Below are 18,579 nucleotides of genomic sequence, written 5' to 3'. Positions count from 1 at the left end.
GGGCCCTTAAGAGTGGACTTTCGGAATGGGCGGTGCCGGAAGTTACACTGTGGGAGGGTCGAGTTTCCGGCGCGGGGAAGGCTCCGTTGCTGGCCTCCGAGGAGCGTCGGTTGGCTCGTCCCTCTTTCCGCGGCCATGCTGCTCCTCTGAGCCATGGGCGCCAGCGGCTCCAAGGCTCGAGGCCTCTGGCTCTTTGGCTCGGGTGGGCCGGGCAGCTCCGAGAGGTCAGCCGGCGATCAGACGCTGGCTCGAGCTCGGGGACTCTGCTCGGCTACCCCCTTCGTCTTCACCCGCCGCGGGTAAGAGTCAACGCGGGGAGGGGAGGGGATGGGGTGGGTTATGCGGTCGGCAAGCTTGGCTTACCCTGCAGTCCAAGCATTGGACCTCGAAGTAAGCAAGGCGGAGGGCGCTTCCCTCCAGATGCCCTTCCCACTTCGGTCCCTCGCGGGCGGGCGGGCGGGCGGGCGCGGGGGAGGAGAAAAGAGTTTGAAGCTGCCCGATCTTCCCATACTTCTCCCTCCGGCGGCTTTCGCTTTGGACAGGGCCGCTTTTGAGATGCTACTTTGGGAAACCTTTGCAGGGCCTGAGCCGGCAGTTCGCGGACGACTGCGTGAAAGACGGTGACGATGTGCCGCCAAGTCGTTTTCGACTCCTAGCGACTACATCGATTTTTCTCCCTGGCGGTCTCTCCCTAACTTGGTCTTCCAATGGTGCATTCGTTGCCACTGTAACTGGATCCATCCACCTTGCTGCAGGTTTTCCCACTTCTTCTCCGCCTTCCCTCTTTCCCAGCATTAGAGCCTTTTCCAGATTTTTGCTTACTCAAAAGTGAAAGAATAGCATTAGAGGTGTTGGCAGAAGATACGGTCTATTTCTCTTATTGTTAGAAATGCCTCAAGAGAAAGAAATCATTTGGCTGCGATAGAAGGCAGAATTGTTCTGGAGCAAGGAAACAAACGGCTAAAGAATTAACCTTGCTTCCTTGATACTTATTTTCTACAAAATATATAATGCACTTTAATATGAATAGTAAAAAAAAGTCCCCATGAAGGTTCAGTGGAGGAGAAAGAGGTAGGGGCACTTTAATTTTGAATATTGTTACAGGATAATTATAGCTCCTTGAGAATTTTGATGATCTATTACCGTATCAGCTGTACTGAGAGTGAGAAGTCTCAATTTACAGTTATCTTGTTCCAAATTGCTTGTGATAATGGCTTTTCACTCTTGACATTGATTCAGCATCTGAAGTGTTTTGCAGCCCATTCTACAAAATCTTTGAAGAACACATTCATAATTCAGTAGTCTTTGTAGTCCAGATTTAGCTAAGTTGCCAGGAGCAACATCAGTTATAACTGTTAGCAAAAATTATCAGGATAGCAACATTTCTTAAAAAGATTCAGAAAAATTGGGATCAAATGCCCAAAAGGGTTATAAAGATGATCAGAAGAGAATCCATCAAATCTTATGAATAAAGAATACTGAAAAATATTTAGCATTGAAAATAAAAAGCTGAAAGTAGGGAAACATGGTAGAATTCTTATCTGAACGTATACTAAAAAAAAGACTAGCACTTCATCATCCCAAAGAGCAGAATAAGGGATTTAAATTACAGCATAGAAAAGCAAGTTCCTGAGCTGAATTTTGCAAATAAGCTGCTGGTGCTAGATTGGCTTAACAGTGAGACTTAACACAGAGATTCAGTAATTCCTTCCCTTTTCCTGGATAGCCATCTGTCAGGGATGCTTTAGGATTTGTACATTGAGTCAACTATTGGATTTGTTAGTTCTTCCAATTCTATAATCTTACAATGCATGTTATGTGTTGTAAAAAATGGCGCATCTATCAGAGTTCCCTGTTTTAATTAGTTAAATTTATCAAAATATACAACTCTTTGAGTAATGACTGAAATGTGTTGTGGCTGAGAGTTCCCAAGTGAAATGTTATTACTGTCTGACTGCAGCATTTTACTTCTCATTAGTTATATTTATTTATTTTATTTTAATTCCATTTATATCCCGCCCTTCTCCGAAGACTCAGGGCGGCTTACAAGCTTAGCAGTAGCCTTCATTCTATGTATATGCCTGCTTATTAGGGCTTTCACACACACCCCCAAGCGGCATTATTACAAAGTCAGCTTAATTGCCCCCAACAATCTGGGTCATGCTTGACTCTTCCCATTTCTTCCTCCAATTCTCATTCATTCTGCTTCCATTAATTATTAAGGCAAAGTACAAGTCTGCTTTCATACAGAGTTGCAACTATGGAAAAAACAGAAATGTAAATTAGTTATTTGAACATTGTTTTACTGCAGAACCCAAGATGGTTAGTGAAGCGTGTCTGCAATTAGGTTTGGCAGTACATTAGACTGTTTAAATGTACAGTTTAAACTTAGGAAAAGTCAGGAGGAGAGTGAAGGCTTCAGCGGAGTTTAGGGGAATTCAGTGTTCTTCTGTTTGTAAGGGCTTCAGGTGTGGGTGTGTCAAGTGAGAGTCTCCCTGTGAGTCATCAGCGAGGGGCTTGTGATGGAGAAGTTACATCAGATCAGGGTCATTGGGAGGTGAAGTGATGGTGGTGGGGTTGCGAGGGTTGGTTGAGGGTCGATGCTCTCTGGTTGGCTGTGTGGTTGATTTGGATTTTGAAGGGTTCCTAGGCTGGTTGTAGTTCAGGGAAGAAGCTGACCTCACCCCAGAGAGCAAAATATTTCAAAGAGCAGGAACCACATCAGAGAAAGCTGTTCTGGACTCCACCAGCTGGAACTCCCTGACGTGGTCCACAGGATGCCTCTGCCGGCATGGGTGGGTGAAGATCAATCCCATTGGGATAAGACAGTTCGTCAAGTAACCTGGACCCATGCCGTGAAGGGCTTTAAAGGTAATAACCAACACCTTGAATTGCACCCAGAAGGAAACTGGCAGCCATTGCAACTTTCAGAGCGGCAGTATAAGCTGGGTCACTCTAGGGACCCCCAAAACTGTCACAGTTGTAGCTTCCTAAAGCTCTTCAAGGGTAGAGCACATTACAGTAGTCTAGACATTAGATAATAAGGCTTGAATGGTGTCGAGCACAGGGACTCCTGATCCAGGAAAGACTGCAACTTGTACACAACGAGACTGTCACCTGCTCTTCAGGCAGGAGCCATGAGTCGAGGAGAATCCCCAAGGTTTGAACTGGGTTTGTCTGGGGTAGATGTGAAAAGATGTCAGAATCCCAGATCTTCAAGCTCAATGCACTCAAAACCATTTGGTCTTGCCATGGTTCAGCTGAAGACTGTTGGCAGCTGCAGGTGCCATCTGTCTACCTCTTAATGGCAATTAACATGATCTATACACTACTTCATCATTTTGTCCTTGGTTTTTTTTCCAAATTTTCACATTTCCTTTCAGCTCTATGTATTATGATGAAGATGGTGACCTTGCGCATGAATTTTATGAGGAGACAATAATCACCAAGAATGGGAGGAAGCGTGCCAAGCTCAAAAGAATTCAAAAGAACCTGATACCTCAGGTAATGTTTATTGCTGTATTTTGGATTCAAACTAAGACTCAAGAACCCTAAGCAAGATCCAGTCTTTTCAATCTGGTCATCTTCACACGTGATAGAAGCTCCCAGATTCTGATCCAATATGCACCAGATTAGGGAGAGTTTGGTTAATTTCTAGATTTTTGCAAAACTTATAAACTGTTTTTTGTATTGTTGATACCGTTGGATGTATTGTAAGAAAATAGAGCCTTTAAGATTGCTTTTTGCCATCGGAGGAAAAATGTTTGATTCTGCAGCAGAGATTTTGAAATTGCTGCAGTTGGAATACTTGGAGTTGATTTCAGCCTGCCTCCACATAGGGATTTTTTTGCTATACCTGACATTTTAAATACATATTCAAAATGAAACATTGTAATTTTAATATTATTGATTTATTCTTTGAAGGAATAAATGTCTCATTTCTTGAAGGTAAACCTCATAATCTCAAGCATAAACAGATCTTTAGAATATTCCATATTTGTTTTTTAAACAATCCAAATGAAATAACCAGAGACTAAAAGTAGAGAACATAAATGGTGTCCTGTTAACTAAGTAGGCAATGATTACAGTAGAGTGCCTTTATGTAATCCTTGAAAATACACTATCTTTTTTATAACTTGATTTGGTTTTGCTTTGACCAAACATTGCTCTTCTTTTTGTAGTGATCCATGGCACTGGTCTTTAGCTAGCATGCCCAGAGGTATGCCATAATTAATTGGAAATGCCATCTCTGCATCCAGCATCAGAGCTAGCCATCGAAGGCCTGTCAGTGTAGTAATTCTACACCAGAAACTATGAACGCTTTCCTTTTAATACTCTCTATACAAACTAAGGGACATGGTGGCTCAGTGGGTTAAGACGCTGAGCTTGTCGATAAGAAGGTCGGCAGTTTGGCGGGTCGAATCCCGAGTGCCGCATAACAGAGTGAGCGGCTGTTACTCGTCCCAGCTTCTGCCAACCTAGCAGTTCGAAAGCATGTAAAAATGCAAGTAGAAAAATAGGGACCACTATGGTGGGAAGGTAACAGCGTTCTGTGCGCCTTTGGCGTCTAGTCATGCCGGCCACATGACCACGGAGACGTCCTCAGACAAGCGTTGGCTCTTCGGCTTTGAAACGGAGATGAGCACCGGCCCCTAGAGTTGGAAACAACTAGCATGCATGTGCAGGGGAACCTTTACCTTTACCTATATAAACTAAGCATCTTGAAAAACTGTTTTGTTCTTTGAATAGTGTTTTGATATTTTGGACTTCAGAGACTTACCATTTATATTTTAAAAATAGTATTAAAATAGTGATGGCATAACTTTTTAAAATATTTTTATTCTGCCTTTTTTCATAACTCAAGGTGGTGAATACTTGTTTCTGCTCCTATTTTCCCCATAACAACCCCTGCCACTGCTCTGTGAGTGGGGTTCAGCTGAGAGAGAGTGACTAGCCTAAAGTCATCCAGTTAGCTTTAATTTCTAAGGCAAGACTAGAACCAGTGGTGAGTTCAGCCAGTTCACACCAGTTTGGCAGAACCAGTAGCTAATTTTTTGTTGCTCAGTCCAGAATAGACTTCCGGAAGTGATATCCACATTGTTCTGTTCCAGCCTACGACCGGCCCTGTTGGAATGTCAGGGACAACCCCTTTTTTATATTCTATAGGCTGGAATTAAGCCAACCAAATTTATTTGCAAAAACTAAACGAAACAGTTCAAAACAGAGTTAAACAAATACAGACCAAGACTTTATCAGAAGCTCTTCAAACGGTTGCCTTCAGCAACCAGCACCTCCCACACATTCCCCTTTTAAACAGCAGTCTCAAGGCGTGGCTTCTCTTTGCCTTCTCCCGAGGTGCCTCATTGCTTTTCTTTGTTCACTTCTGCTTGTCTGCCTCCTGCTTCGAGCGTCCCTGAACAAAGCCAGCTGTGGATCGTCTTCTTTCAATCTTTCAGGCTCATACAGCTGGGTCTGAGGAGGTACAAGACAGGAGGGGCCTGGCTCAGAGCTCTGCGGTGCATCAGAACTTTCCTCTGCAACCAAAGGCTCTCCAAACCCCTCCTCCTCCTCTTCAGAATTGTCCGACTCAGCTGCCGAAACCACAGGCTGACGCTGAATCACAACACACATAGAGAACCGGTTGTTCACATATTTGAATCCCACCACTGACTAGAACTCACACACACCTAGTTCCTAGGCCCATTATCTTAAGCACTACAGATACTCCTCAACCGACACAGTTGGGACCAGAATTTCCATTGCTAATCAAGATGGTTGCTGAGTCCTGTCCAGTTTTACAACCATTTTTGCCATGGTTGTTGAGAGAATCACTGCAATAATTAAGTGCATCATGTGGTTGTTGAATGAAACTAGCTTTTCCCATTGTCTTTGCTGGCAAGATGCTGGATTGGAAGGTCACAAATAATGATCTCATGACATTGGGATGCTGGAACCATGTTGTAAAATACATGCAAGTTGATAAGTGCCCACATTTTTTAAATAAATATTTTATTTTCCACTTTTACAATCATAGTACTTAATAAACAATGTGTTGTCTGGATCCATTAGTAATTCAGTGGTACATATTAACTTCTTCAATCTAGGTCCAATGTTGCACCATCCAATGCTTCCTCTCTTCCAGTAGTATACATTTTCCCACATTAGGCAAATACAATTCTTGTTGTTGTTAATACATATACAATTGAATATCAACATCTTTGTTATATTTTCCTAATAATATCAATGTCGGTTTAAAATATCTTTTCTAACCAAAATATATCTTAATTGCATTAGCACTTAATATTCATTTGTTCAATTAATATCCTGTTTTTCCCACTTTTTTTAATTTTAGTTTCCCATCAGTGTTCAAAATGTCTCTGTCGCTTATAATTTCTCATAAGTTATATTTGTGTAATGCAAAGCTTCCCTTATTCATACCCTCTTAGCATTTTCATATTTCCTTTCTCATACCAAAATATTATAGTTATAAATCCTATCTTTCTAGTTATAATAATACTTCTATTTCTAACAATTATCTGTTCTCAGCCATGTTCAAACATCTGATTAATAGTATAGTATCCCATCTAGTGGGTCAAAACCTCTATTTTCTTCAGTCTTACTCTAGCTTTCTTCCTTTGCCAACTAACTTTCCAAGTCAATGCATTTGAATTATCAAATAATTCTTCCTCTATTTTTGTGCATATTGTTTGAAATAAGAAAGGCAATCTAATTAAAGTATTTTTGGAAGGATGCTCAGCCCATTGATATTCATTAAACAGCCTCCCTCTTTCTCCAATTCCCCACAATTCTCCTAACAGCTCTATCTTCCATTCAATCAGCTCTTCTTTCTAATCCTCAAGTGTGTTCTGAGATCTTGACAGGTAAGATATCTTTTCCATTTCCTATATTATCACTACATCTTCTAATTCTTCGTTTGTCTGAGTCTGTTATTTCCTTTCTTTAGGTCCTCCATCTTTGAATCTGCTTCTGATTTTTTTTCTATTTTCTGGGTTGCTAGTTCCTTCTTTGTAGTCATTTTCTGAGTTTGTAGATTTAGATTGAAGAATTATTCTTTTATCTTTGTGTTATTTTTAGCCTCATCATTATGAGCTAAGGCAATTGTCTCTTGTATTGATTTTAACAGAAAGAATTTCTTTCTGAAATTCATCAACATTTTCTTGTTGGTATGTTAAGCTGGGGACTTTGGGGACAGTTGTTAGCTTCAAATGGTAAAAAAACCATCCCTAAGTATGGAACATCCATTTTGTTTTTGTATGTAGTCTTTACTGTCCAATCTATTTAGGGATTTAAAAAGTTTCAGTCAACTTGTCATTTGAACTAATTATCCAGCTGGCCCATCAGTCCATCCTTAAGTCTCCCCTCAGCAAATATAAGTAAAGTGTCAATCCTGCTAACATTGGATGTTCTTGCTTTGACAACAGATGGAAATGCAGCCATTTTTCCTCTATTGCTTTTAGAGTTAGTTGATGCTGGCAGGGGGAATGTGGATGAGAGTCCAGCTAGTCATAACAATAATAACTCAGCCATGGGAACCCAAGGTCATTGGGCCCTGAGCTGATAGAATTTTGGTGGTCTGGAGAGCTGGGGAAAAAGCCCATGCTTCAAGCTAATTGGGGAATGTGATTTATGACTGTTTATTGGAGGAGGAAATTGTGCTTTGTTACATTGTACCCAGGGGAGGGTAACTTAGTTTTTAGTTTCAACTATGTAGTGCCGATACTTTGTTTCTCAAATAAAAGATTCTTTAAGGTAAAGAATGAATGCCTTAAGGTTTTTTTGAGGAGTTTTTCTGTCCAATGAAAAACACATCCTTTCTATCCAGAGAGAGAAGAGCAGTTAAAAATTGTTCACCAATCAAAGGTTTATAGTCCAAATTATTCCATCATCTCAATAATACATGTTTCTTCTATAGGGAAATAGCTCCATGACACAGCTCTAAAAGTCAGTTATTATTTATGTTCATAGTCCAGGCAGGCCAGTTTCAAAATAGTTTATTGCCTTTGCCACACAGATAAGCAGCCCAAGAGGTGTTTTTTTTTTCTTTTCCTTTTCCCAGCTGCAGTCTTCAAAAGTGAAGGTTTCTGAAAACAAGAGTCTTATCTGAGTCTGGGCTTCCAGCCAGGTTTCCATAATAAATTATAGTGCTGTAGTTCGCCACTAGATGTTGTTGATGCCGTCTTGCAGCTTTTTACATCCAAGCGTATATTACAAGCTTTTTAAGTCTCTTTAAAAAAAATCTCAAGAGCACCTTTAATCCCCAAACTTCAAAGTTATATATGTGTATTGCTTCCAAATTGATCTTGCAATTTTTTCTATTTTCCTCCAAGCAATTCGCTGCTTTTCTTTTCCTGAGGGAATGGGGTGGAAATTCCCTTCCCTCTGTCATGGGGAGGATTCTTTGCTTTGGGCGTTTTTTCCCCCCAGGAAAAAGTCATAAAGAGAAGATACGGTCTCACCCAGTTCCATCCACGTTGCTTGAAAGTTGCTGGTTGATGCTTATTTTCTTCAGTTGTCAGCAGCTTCTGACTGGCCACATGAATGTAGCCAGTCTTTCCCCTGCTGGTTTGGAGGGCTTCCTCGGATCAAACGGAAGGGCCTCTGCCCTCCCACGATCAATGAGGGTTCCCTCCTTCTCCATCGCCTCTTCGGGGGGACTTTTCACCCTTTTTAGGGTCCCCAGCAGGGCAAAATCGAATGTGGAAGACGGAGCTCCGTCTTCCTGCACTCATCATGCCACAGCAAACCAAACGTCGCTAAGTGCCCACATTTTGATCATGTCCTGTTTTAAGGGCAAGGATCCAGTTGTAAGTTGCTTTTTTCAGTGGGGCTGTAGCTTTGAACAATTGCTAAACAAATGGGTTATAATTTGAGGACCACCTGTGTACCAATAGCCTAAACACTGAATGGGTTCTTTTGTTTTGCACAATGGTTCATTATATCTATAGGATAAAACTCAGAGAAGAATATAATTTTGGTTCCTCTACTGCATGGTTCCCCAAGCTGTGGGCCATGGCCCACTACCACTCCTTGGCCTATTCGCAACTGGGCCGTGTGAGTGGCTGGTGTGTGCACACACACAGCCCCACTCACATGAACATCACTGGCGCTTGGGGCTTCACTCGCACAAGCGTCATGGACGCTCGCAGTCCCACTCCCCCAGATAACAGGCGTGCCTGCATGCACACACGCCTGTTCTTCCCACAAAACCATCTCCTCTTTCCCCCCTCTCTTCCCCTCCAGGCCACCAACCTGGAAAGGTTGGGGAACTCTGCTCTACTGTATCAATCTTCTCAAACACAGTCTGTTTTCTGAGGGAGCACTGGAAGATATTACATCTCCTATTGGAGAATCTTGCACACGGTTTCTAATATACTTTTGTTTAGCTGTGTTTATTCACATTCATTCAATTATTCACTGGCCTTCCTTTTTTCCAAATGTTTTTTGTTTTGTTTTCTTTTCTTTTCTTTAAAAAAGCTGAACCTCTTTCTTGGATAGAAAACGTCTGAATTACAAAATGAGGTAGAGTATAGTGATTAGAACATCTGAAGTAATTAAAAACGATAGATGCAGCTGTAGAGACCTGGGGCCAAGCAAACTTAGCTTGATAAGAGATTTTAATCCTCTTTGTTAACATTTTTTCCTAGTCAACTCATTTCCTATTATGTGGTTGCCAGGAGTAAAAAAAAATGACTTGATGGCACATAATCACTCTCTTCCCTAATCCTCAATACTTGTTGTTTGCTCTGCAAATAGTCAAATAGCTCAGGGGTGAACTTCACTCCTGCAAGTTACACTGAAAGAATTAAACCTATTTTCTTGTGTGCTCATTTGATCAGAACCAGTTTGATGCCTCTAGGGATAGAAGTGAGCTGTTTGATGCAAATTTCAGGGGTCTTACTACTTTCTGGTCTTATTCCTTGTTTTCTTTCTGCAGATAAATAACTACTTCTAAGTCATCTTCGGTCCAACAGTATGGCCTACTTGCTTTTCTAATGTTTTCTGATTTTTGGTTATGAGCAAGACACTTTTAGCACAATATGTCTTAGGTGGAAAAATCATTGCAACCTGCTTCTTGAAAGTTAATTTTGGTGGCATTTCACTCACATTGTATCCTTTTTGTTCCAGGGCATGGTGAAACTGGAGCACCCTCGAATTCACGTGGACTTTCCTGTTATCATCTGTGAGGTCTGAGCCAAGAGAAAGTTAACTGTGTGCTGTCAGTACATCTTATTTGGCCAGTTTTACTGTACCACATGTAAAGCATGCTAGGCAGCCACATGTCCCTGCAAAGGATGAATTGGGAGCATGGACAGACAGCAGGCTTTGATGCTTCTCTGTTTGGAGGCAGTGACAGCAACTACGGCACTGGGCACACTTCTGATTATCAGGCATAATATTGTCTAAGGATGTATATTAGTGGGACCTGTGTCAGATGAGATGTCGGCCCTTGATTAGGAGCCTATTCAAAATTTCCTTCAGTGAGTCAACTAGAACTTATTAAGCAGCTGCTAATTGATGCTTAGGTGGCAGCAGATGTCAGATGTCGTGACACTAGAGAGCCAACTTGCACTTTTTTGGGAACAGATATTCTGCGTGATTACCCCAGCCAGCTTTTACAAAAGTTGATAGTGACATTTCAAGATGAGAAAAGGTGAGCAGAAAACTTCCTATGCTTCTTTGTCCACTCGCCTACTTACCTTATAAGCATGGGCTGAAAGACTAATACTGTACTATATCTTCTTGGAGGCAGGGAAAGTAATGTTGCACTTAGTAAGCTGTTCAAAACAGAAAAGTTTTTGAAGTGGTCATAGGAAACAGACCAACATGTAGGTTTTCCTCTCTCTGTTATATTTCCCTTCGGAGTTGCACTTTTTTCTTTGCAGGTTTCATCTTTTTGAACTTTGCAAGGTGGACTAAAGGTGTGAAGCAGCATCTGGATATGAAGCTTTTCTGTTAAAGTGCACCAAATATATTACATCTTAGGAAGCATTTAGCTTTCAAGTGAATCTATAAGATCCTTCCCTCACCTAGAGCCCTCCAATAAATAATAGAGCACAGTGACTGTAGGGCCAGTGATTTTGCTAACTGGAGCTGATAAGATTCATAGTCCAGGACCTTCTCCGGAGAGCCCCTTGTCAAAAGAACAGAGTTCTCTCTTCATTCTTGTGGTAGAATAACTTATTCCCATATTGGTTTCCCATGTTGCACAAGCAGAGCCTCCACCTATGTCCTCCACATGTTGCTGAATTAAAGGTTCAAGGATCCTCCACCATCGGCCGTGTTCTCTAGGATTGCTGGAGAGACAAAGGTTTCCATCTCTTTCTTAGGTTATACTGTCTCTACTAAGACAACTTTGCTTTGGTCAAGATGTTTGCCACCTAATTTGGCTGTGTAATTTGGCCCTTCATCTTCCTCTGCCAGCAAATAATAACAAAATCCTGTGATCTTCCTTTGGCAGACGCCTTGGATTGGACCAAGTAGTGTCTGATGTGGGGATAATGCAGCAGACTTCAAAGGAAAGTTATATCTTTTCTATTTCGAAGAGCCTTGCTCTTCTCCCTGATGTATGAATGTGAAATGTTTTTCTATGGTACTGATAGCTGAGCAAGTACTGAAGCAGTATGCCTACCTCTTCATCCCAGGCTTGTTGCTTTCATGATGTAGAGCTACCTGCTGCTGAGAGGTGATCAGGCAAACCCTGTTAAAGGCACTCTTATGAAGAGGCTTTCATATGCAATGTACAGCCAAAAGATCCTTGCCTGCCTGCCTGCCTGCCTGCCTTTTTACCCACCCATCAGACTTTGTATTAAGCTTTAAAACTGGAGTATGGGTGGGTTCATTGCACATCATATTTCTTTCCCAGAGTGTGTCATTGCCTTTCTGAGCACTTCAGGCATTGCTACCTCAATGTTCAGTATAATTAGCTTGTACAGAGTTGCATCACAATGTTAGTAAGTTAATGTACATCCTTTCATGTCCACCCATGCAAAGAAATCATTTCTAAGCATTAAAAGCCTAAGTAGAAGTGTTAAGGAATGCGTATAGCAATGCTAACAGAGGTCTACCTAGTCATCTTCGCCCCTCTTAGCTACAAGTCTGTGTTACATATTAGGACTGATACCTGGAGCAATTTGTTTTTCCAGTTGCCGCTGCTTTGCCATTCAGAAACCAGGTTGTGAATTTACAGTTGTACGATTCCCTGTGAATAGGAAGTGTACAACCAGCCAACCCTCCCTTATGTAGTGAAATCTGAATTTTGATTCACTTTTAATAGTGTGATAGTCAGAATCTGACATTTCTGATCTTTATTAGGGAAGGAAATTTCATTGCAGCGAAACAAGAGCACCCTGCGGATCGAGATGGGTTTGCAAACTTGCTGGGCCAACAAATACTCCCCTCCCAGCATGATGGTCCATAATGAATCATAGGTTGTCATCCAGGAGCTGAACCATGCTGCTTCTTGAGTAATTGAAGGGAAGGCTGCTTACTAAGAAGATTACCTCAAAAGTAGGTCGGAAGAAGCAGTATTGGATCATATTTTATCTTCAGAATAGAACGTTCTACTCCCCAATCTGGAGATTTTATTCACGGGAGATAGTGAAAGCCTTGTTGGTAACAGTCTTTCTCATATCTACATTTCTAAAATACCTGGTTCGCGTTCTTCCAGTGGTTATTTTTTGAGCAAGCAAGTGCCCTGTGTTCAGAAAACTACTGTGCTGTGTTGGATTTCATTTCCTCATGACTTGCACAGCAAGTTGCTCTCACTCTTTCTGACAGCCATCTAAATGGAGCCTCTATGCAAAGGAGGTCTCATTTCTGTCGAGCTTGACATCTCCTAAGCTGCAGGAGACTCCCAGGAGAATACCAGCAGCTGACATCTCTTAATTTCTCTCCATTTCTCCTTGCCTGTCCACTGTGTCTCCTGCTGTGCCGTTGTCTGCTGGGATTCTGCCACCCTTCTCATCTTGCTTTCTAGCAGCTCTGCTCTTCGTGCAAATGGTAGCTGTGATCAGGGAGAAGGCTTGTGGAGACTATATAGGATGCTGATACTGTGAAAGCAGATGATGGTATATAGACAAAAATATTGATATATATCACTTATCTTTGGAATAAGCAAAAAGCTCTATTTCATTTTTATGATCCTTCCGTGTGTGTGGTTGTGTAGAACTGAACCCACTAGCACTGCCCTTTCTGTTGTCGTAGCATACAGAAAGGAATCCTGGAGGCAAACATGTATAATATCTATTTCCTCTGCCTTGAAGTGCATTTGTTGAATTTTGTTAAATTTCAATAAAATTGTTTGTATATCCCAGAATATGTCTATAGTTGTGGGTCTGTTTGATGTTCAGAAATTCAGTTGCTTCTGGGTTTTTTATGACCTGAGAGGCATCATTTAATTAGGACTGTCTACCAGTAACTGCTTCTTTGAGCCTGGTAAGCTCCAGCTTGCATTATCAGCACTAGTATTGGAGTCCCATCTTCCATTAGCCACCATAATGGGCTTTTTCATTACTGGTTGACCATTTGAGATTTAAGTAAAAGTTAACTCTCACTTCTTTGGACAACTCTATCAGTAATGCCATCACTGCCATCTTTAATGATCTTGCTAATCTTGGCAAAAAGGGACGCGGTGGGTTAGGAGGCTGAGCTTGTCGATCAGAAGGTCGGCAGTTTGGCGGGTTGAATCCCGAGTGCCGCGTAACGAGAGAGAGCACCTGTTACTCGTCCCAGCTTCTGCCAACCTAGCAGTTCGAAAGCACGTAAAAATGCAAGTAGAAAAATAGGGACCACTACGGTGGGAAGGTAACCGTTCCGTGCGCCTTTGGCATCTAAGTCATGACCACAGAGACTTCCTCGGACAAGCGCTGGCTCTTTGGCTTTGAAACGGAGATGAGCACCGGCCCCTAGAGTCGGAAACAACTAGCACGCATGTGCGGGGGAACCTTTACCTTAATCTTGGCAGGCATTGACCATTTATTTATTCTTCTTGAGTTGTTGGGTTAGGTTAAAACAAAAATTATAGAGACATTGAACTAATAGTATTATAATGGTGACAGTAAAGGATCAGAAAGTAGAAATGTAAGTTTAAGTCTGTGTTGTGGGGTGGTCTTTTTATTTTGTGTGTGTGTGCGCCTTTGAGTAAGTGTTAATTCCCAGTGACCGTCTGAATGAGTCCCTGCAGTTTTCTTGGAAAGATTTCAGAAGTGGTTTGCCATTTTCTCCTCCTGAGGCACGAGAGCAAATGGTCCAAGGTCACTTAGCTGGCTTTGTATCTAAGATGGGATTAGAATTCGTGGTCTCCTGGTTTCTAGCCCAGTGCTGTAACCGCTACACCTAAATGGCTCTCTATTGCGTTTAGAAACTGATAAAAAAAATCCTTGATAAGTTTTAAACTTATGTGCTGTGGCTTCCTATGTAAATCAGAGGAATCCAGGTGATTAGGACAAATGTCTATTGCAATAAAAAGTGACCTATAAACTTAAAATAGACCAGTTACCCATATGAGGGTCACATCAGCAGGCCACCAACCAAATTGAAGTCTTTCAGTGCTTCACTCAGGACAGTTGAGTAGAGATAGGGCCACACATGACTTGGGTGGCAAACGTTTAAGTCTGCTATCTAGGCCACACAGGAAGACAATACAGGAGGAATATTGGTGATATTCTAAAAGGGAAATGTTTGGAGAAAGAGTGCTTTCTTTGAGGAACAAGGGCAAACACCTCTCTGGAATCATGCTAGGTCTTTAAACAAATATTCCTTGAAATTGGGGAATGTGTCCTCAGCACTGGACATATCGGAAAATACATAAAGTACTTAATGTTTATTCTCAATCCTAAACAAAGCCACTAATGGCCTTGAATAATGGCTTGAAAATGGGAGACTACTATGCTTTCTTGCTGTTAAAAGCATACTTGTTTTTCTCATGAGGAACTTCCTAATGAAAATATACTGCAAGAAGTCATGGATTAAATAAAAGTTTGATTATGATTATCCCAGCGACGTGAATGAATATTAGTGGGTTGTTTTGAGAGTAGAGTTGTGCTGCTACCAAAGACCCACCATTCAGCTGCAAAGATAAATATTATGGTTACTCCTAGGACTTCCAAAGAAAATATACACCTAATTCTACTGTATTGCTCATTTTAGAAATGTAAAGGCAAACAGAACAATATATTTATTTTCCAGAATGGCATCAAGTGGTTATCTGTCAGTGTAGTGGCTACTTTCTTCTCTGTTCCTCTGGTGCTTCCCATAAATCTAGTTTAGAAAGCAGAGTATCAAAAAAAAATCTCATGGAGCAAATACCGGTAGTTATTGAACGTACGCATAAATTGTTTTGATGTAATATGAGAGCTACATGTAGTTCACAAATACTTCTTGCAGGTCTCCTGAACATCCTGAATTAGTTGAACTCAGATATTCAGCATTTGGGGAGTTGGATTACTAATGTTAAGGCATGAACTAGACATTGGTTTGTGTTTCTTTTAACCTTGTCTGGTGACATCGTTCACTATGTCCCTTCTGATATCATAATAATGAAAATAAAATAGTGTTGTCTCTCTCAACATAAGAGCTATGGGATAGCAGATCCTTCTCTTGGAGCTATCCGTATCAGTTAAAGGCTCAGAATTGCCATACATATTTACAGGTATACATATCAACAATATGTTGCTTTAGTCAGACCCCACCTTGAGTTTTATCTTCACTTCTGAGCATAGCAGTACCACTTAGATTTATATACCATCCCATATTGTTTTACAGCGCTCTCTGAGCGATTTACAGAATCAGTATATTAACCCCCAACAATCTGGGTCCTCATTTTACCGACCTCAGAAGGGTGGAGGGCTGAGTCAACCTCAAACCCCATCAGGATTGAACTCTAGGCTGTGGGCAGAGTTTGCCGGCAATTCTAACCACTGTGCCACCAGGGTTCCTAAACACCATTAGAGCATCACAAAAGAAGATTAAAGAAAAATGGGAAAATTTCCAAGAAGAGCAAAGAGGAAAAATAGAAACTTAAGTACTATGAATAAAGAAAGTGTTGAGAAGATTGAAAGGATTCTCCAAATTCCTGAAAATCTACCACAAAAAGGAAGTTGAGTTCTCTGCTTTGTCTCATTCCAGAGTGCAGGACAAAATAATCCAGAATATTGGATTTAAGTTGCAGGAAGGCAGATTCTGTTAGACGAATTAAAAAAAACTTGCTAAGAATAAGAGCAATTTGATAGCAGAACAAATGACCAAGAGAATTGATGAACTACACTTCACCGGATGTGTTGATGCAGATGCTAGACAGCCATTGGTTGTGTGTGCATGACAATACTCATCACATTAGTCATTTTCAGGGGAAGCCAAAGTATACACACGTTAGAAAAGGAGAAAGAAATACTAAACAAATGAAAAGGAAATGTAGCTGAAACTAATTTACACCAATTCACAATTTCCAAATCATCCTTGCTTCCACCAAAACCATATACCAAGTCATACATTTCACTGTGTTGCTTAAACTTTTCACTTTTGTCCTTCTGAGGACCTCATCAACTCCATCCAAACAGGACTTCCTCTTCCTCTTAAATCCATTTGCTCTTCATACATTTGTTTTGTGAGTCATTCATTCTCTCTGTCAGCGTATTTTAATACAGTCCGCTTTGGCAATCAATCCTTATGAATTCAGCACCCATTCATTCTTGACCCTGTGTCTTCTTTTACCATGCAGATTTTAGAAACCTACCTCTTTTGCATTTAACTGACTTTTATGTTTTTCCTAACATTCCCAGCTCAGGCTTCCATATAAAAAATGGGTTTCAGTATGCTGTTATACACAGCCCTATTTGCTTCTTCCACCAAATTATAACCAGTGGAACAGCTTGCCTTCAGAAGTTGTAGGTGCTTCATCACTGGGGTTTTTAAGAAAAGACTGGACAGTCACCTTTCTGAAATGGTTTAGGGTCTCCTGCTAGAGCAGGGGGTTGGACTAGAAGACCTCCAAGGTCCCTTCCAGCTCTGTTCTGATTGATTGATTGATTGATTGATTGATTGAAATATTCCTCACTCCTACTGAGGAATAAAGGGCTTGCTTTCTCTTACTCACAATCTGCTGTGTTTGCTGCCACAGCTGGTTCTTTGGCAATCTTGCCCCCTAGATTTGAAAGGGGACACTTAGGAATGACCCAAGACAACTTTTGGATGGCTGTGGACTCACCAAGGAGGAGGAATCTTGAAGAGTGCAACTCCTTGTGGGAGCAGTTGAAAAATCAATGGGCGTTTCCATCTTCTGATGCAGAACATTTATCGTAAGCATGCCTGGGATTTTTGAGTTTGCTTTTTGAACTTTTGTTTTTGTTATTATCTTTAATAATAAAGTTGATTGGCTGAATGCTGATATATTTCAACCCCAGCTGGATTTTTTCTGTTTTCTTTTTTTTTTTGCTTGCTTGCTTTGATTTATTGGACTGCTTTTATTAATTTCTGCTTTCCATATGGAAACACGGCACGTGGCTTTGGCTTTGTATTTTACTAACCTGCGGAAAGGTTTTTTGACCAACAAATGTTCCTCATAAGAGACCTCTACCTATCCAGTTCTTTCCATCAGCACTGTACATTAATTCCCCATCTTATCAAGGAACACCATTCATCTGTTTGTTCTAGTTTTTTCTAACTTACGCAAGTGTGAAAACACAATTTCTGCCTATGAAGCACAACAACCTTAACAAAAATTGACTTACACTAATTTTCTGACCCTTTCATTATGCAATCTAATATCAAATCATTCTGGTTGTTGCCAACAACACAGCATCATCTGCATACAAAAGTTCACATACATTTATGTTCCCAACCAACATACCTCTGATCTCATTTCAATCATTCCTTATAAACATTTATCATTTAACACATTAAATAAACAAGGAAATCACACATCCTTGACTTACTCCCTGCTTGGTGTTGAACTGTTTGCCAAGCATTCTATTTATTCTCAGTCACATTTTTCTTCCACCATATAATTTATCACATTCTTACCACATTCAGCAATCAACCTTTCATAGTAGCACAAAACATTCTCTAATTCAAATGTATTTACTTCATCATGTACCTTATCTAGATCAACCTATTTCTCACATTCATACATCTCAGTGGCCTTATGATCAGCAAAATCTAATTTGTTTAGGCTTTGTCTGGCTTAAAACCACACTACACTTTCTAAGTTTGGTTCATTGCCAACTCTTGTATCTTTCCGCCAAACTCTTTTTGTGGCACATATAACAAGTACACTTAATTCACCTTTCCCTTTGTTAGAGGAGAATACATATCTATGTGCGTGTGCATTCATGCACACATAATTACTGTAGATCCTATTTTTACCTAGCAAGCCATGTGTATCTGCATCTAAATATTTTCAGGTTATTATATTTATACTGTCATGCTCCCAAAAGAGCCATCACAGTTTACAAACCACAAACACACACACAGATACACACACACACTTTTCAACTGCTGAGGTTTTGAGGGTGGTGTTAAATCTATTTATGTGCATCTGACTGAGTTATGATGGTAAGGTAA

At 40.8% G+C, this 18,579-nt stretch overlaps 2 protein-coding genes across 5 annotated transcripts in view; both read left to right on the top strand.

The window, feature by feature from the left end:
• Positions 1-70: 70 nt before the first annotated feature.
• Positions 71-18,579, top strand: part of TUSC2 (tumor suppressor 2, mitochondrial calcium regulator) — a 39,853-nt gene continuing 21,344 nt past the window's right edge. Inside the window, exons 1-4 of one of the 4 annotated variants that reach the window (XM_081317403.1) lie at positions 71-299; positions 3,384-3,504; positions 10,147-10,237; positions 12,334-13,336. In XM_081317403.1, coding sequence (XP_081173529.1) covers positions 154-299; positions 3,384-3,504; positions 10,147-10,212 — 333 coding nt within the window. In that variant the 5' untranslated portion in view covers positions 71-153 and the 3' untranslated portion in view covers positions 10,213-10,237; positions 12,334-13,336. Of the gene's footprint in view, positions 300-3,383; positions 3,505-10,146; positions 13,337-17,137; positions 17,967-18,579 lie in introns of those variants that run through there. The other 3 variants (XM_081317404.1, XM_081317405.1, XM_081317402.1) reach the window with 3 other exon arrangements.
• Positions 10,581-18,579, top strand: part of HYAL2 (hyaluronidase 2) — an 87,841-nt gene continuing 79,842 nt past the window's right edge. Inside the window, exon 1 of the mRNA XM_081317396.1 lies at positions 10,581-10,672. The gene's annotated coding sequence lies outside the window, so the exon portion shown is untranslated. The remainder of the gene's footprint in view (positions 10,673-18,579) is intronic.

The sequence above is a fragment of the Vipera berus genome (genome assembly GCF_964194415.1).
Source record: "Vipera berus genome assembly, chromosome: 2".
In the NCBI taxonomy this organism is placed as follows: Eukaryota; Metazoa; Chordata; class Lepidosauria; order Squamata; family Viperidae; genus Vipera; species Vipera berus.
The sequence above is the reverse complement of the archived record's forward strand: the minus strand, read 5'-3'. Positions and strand labels throughout refer to the sequence as shown.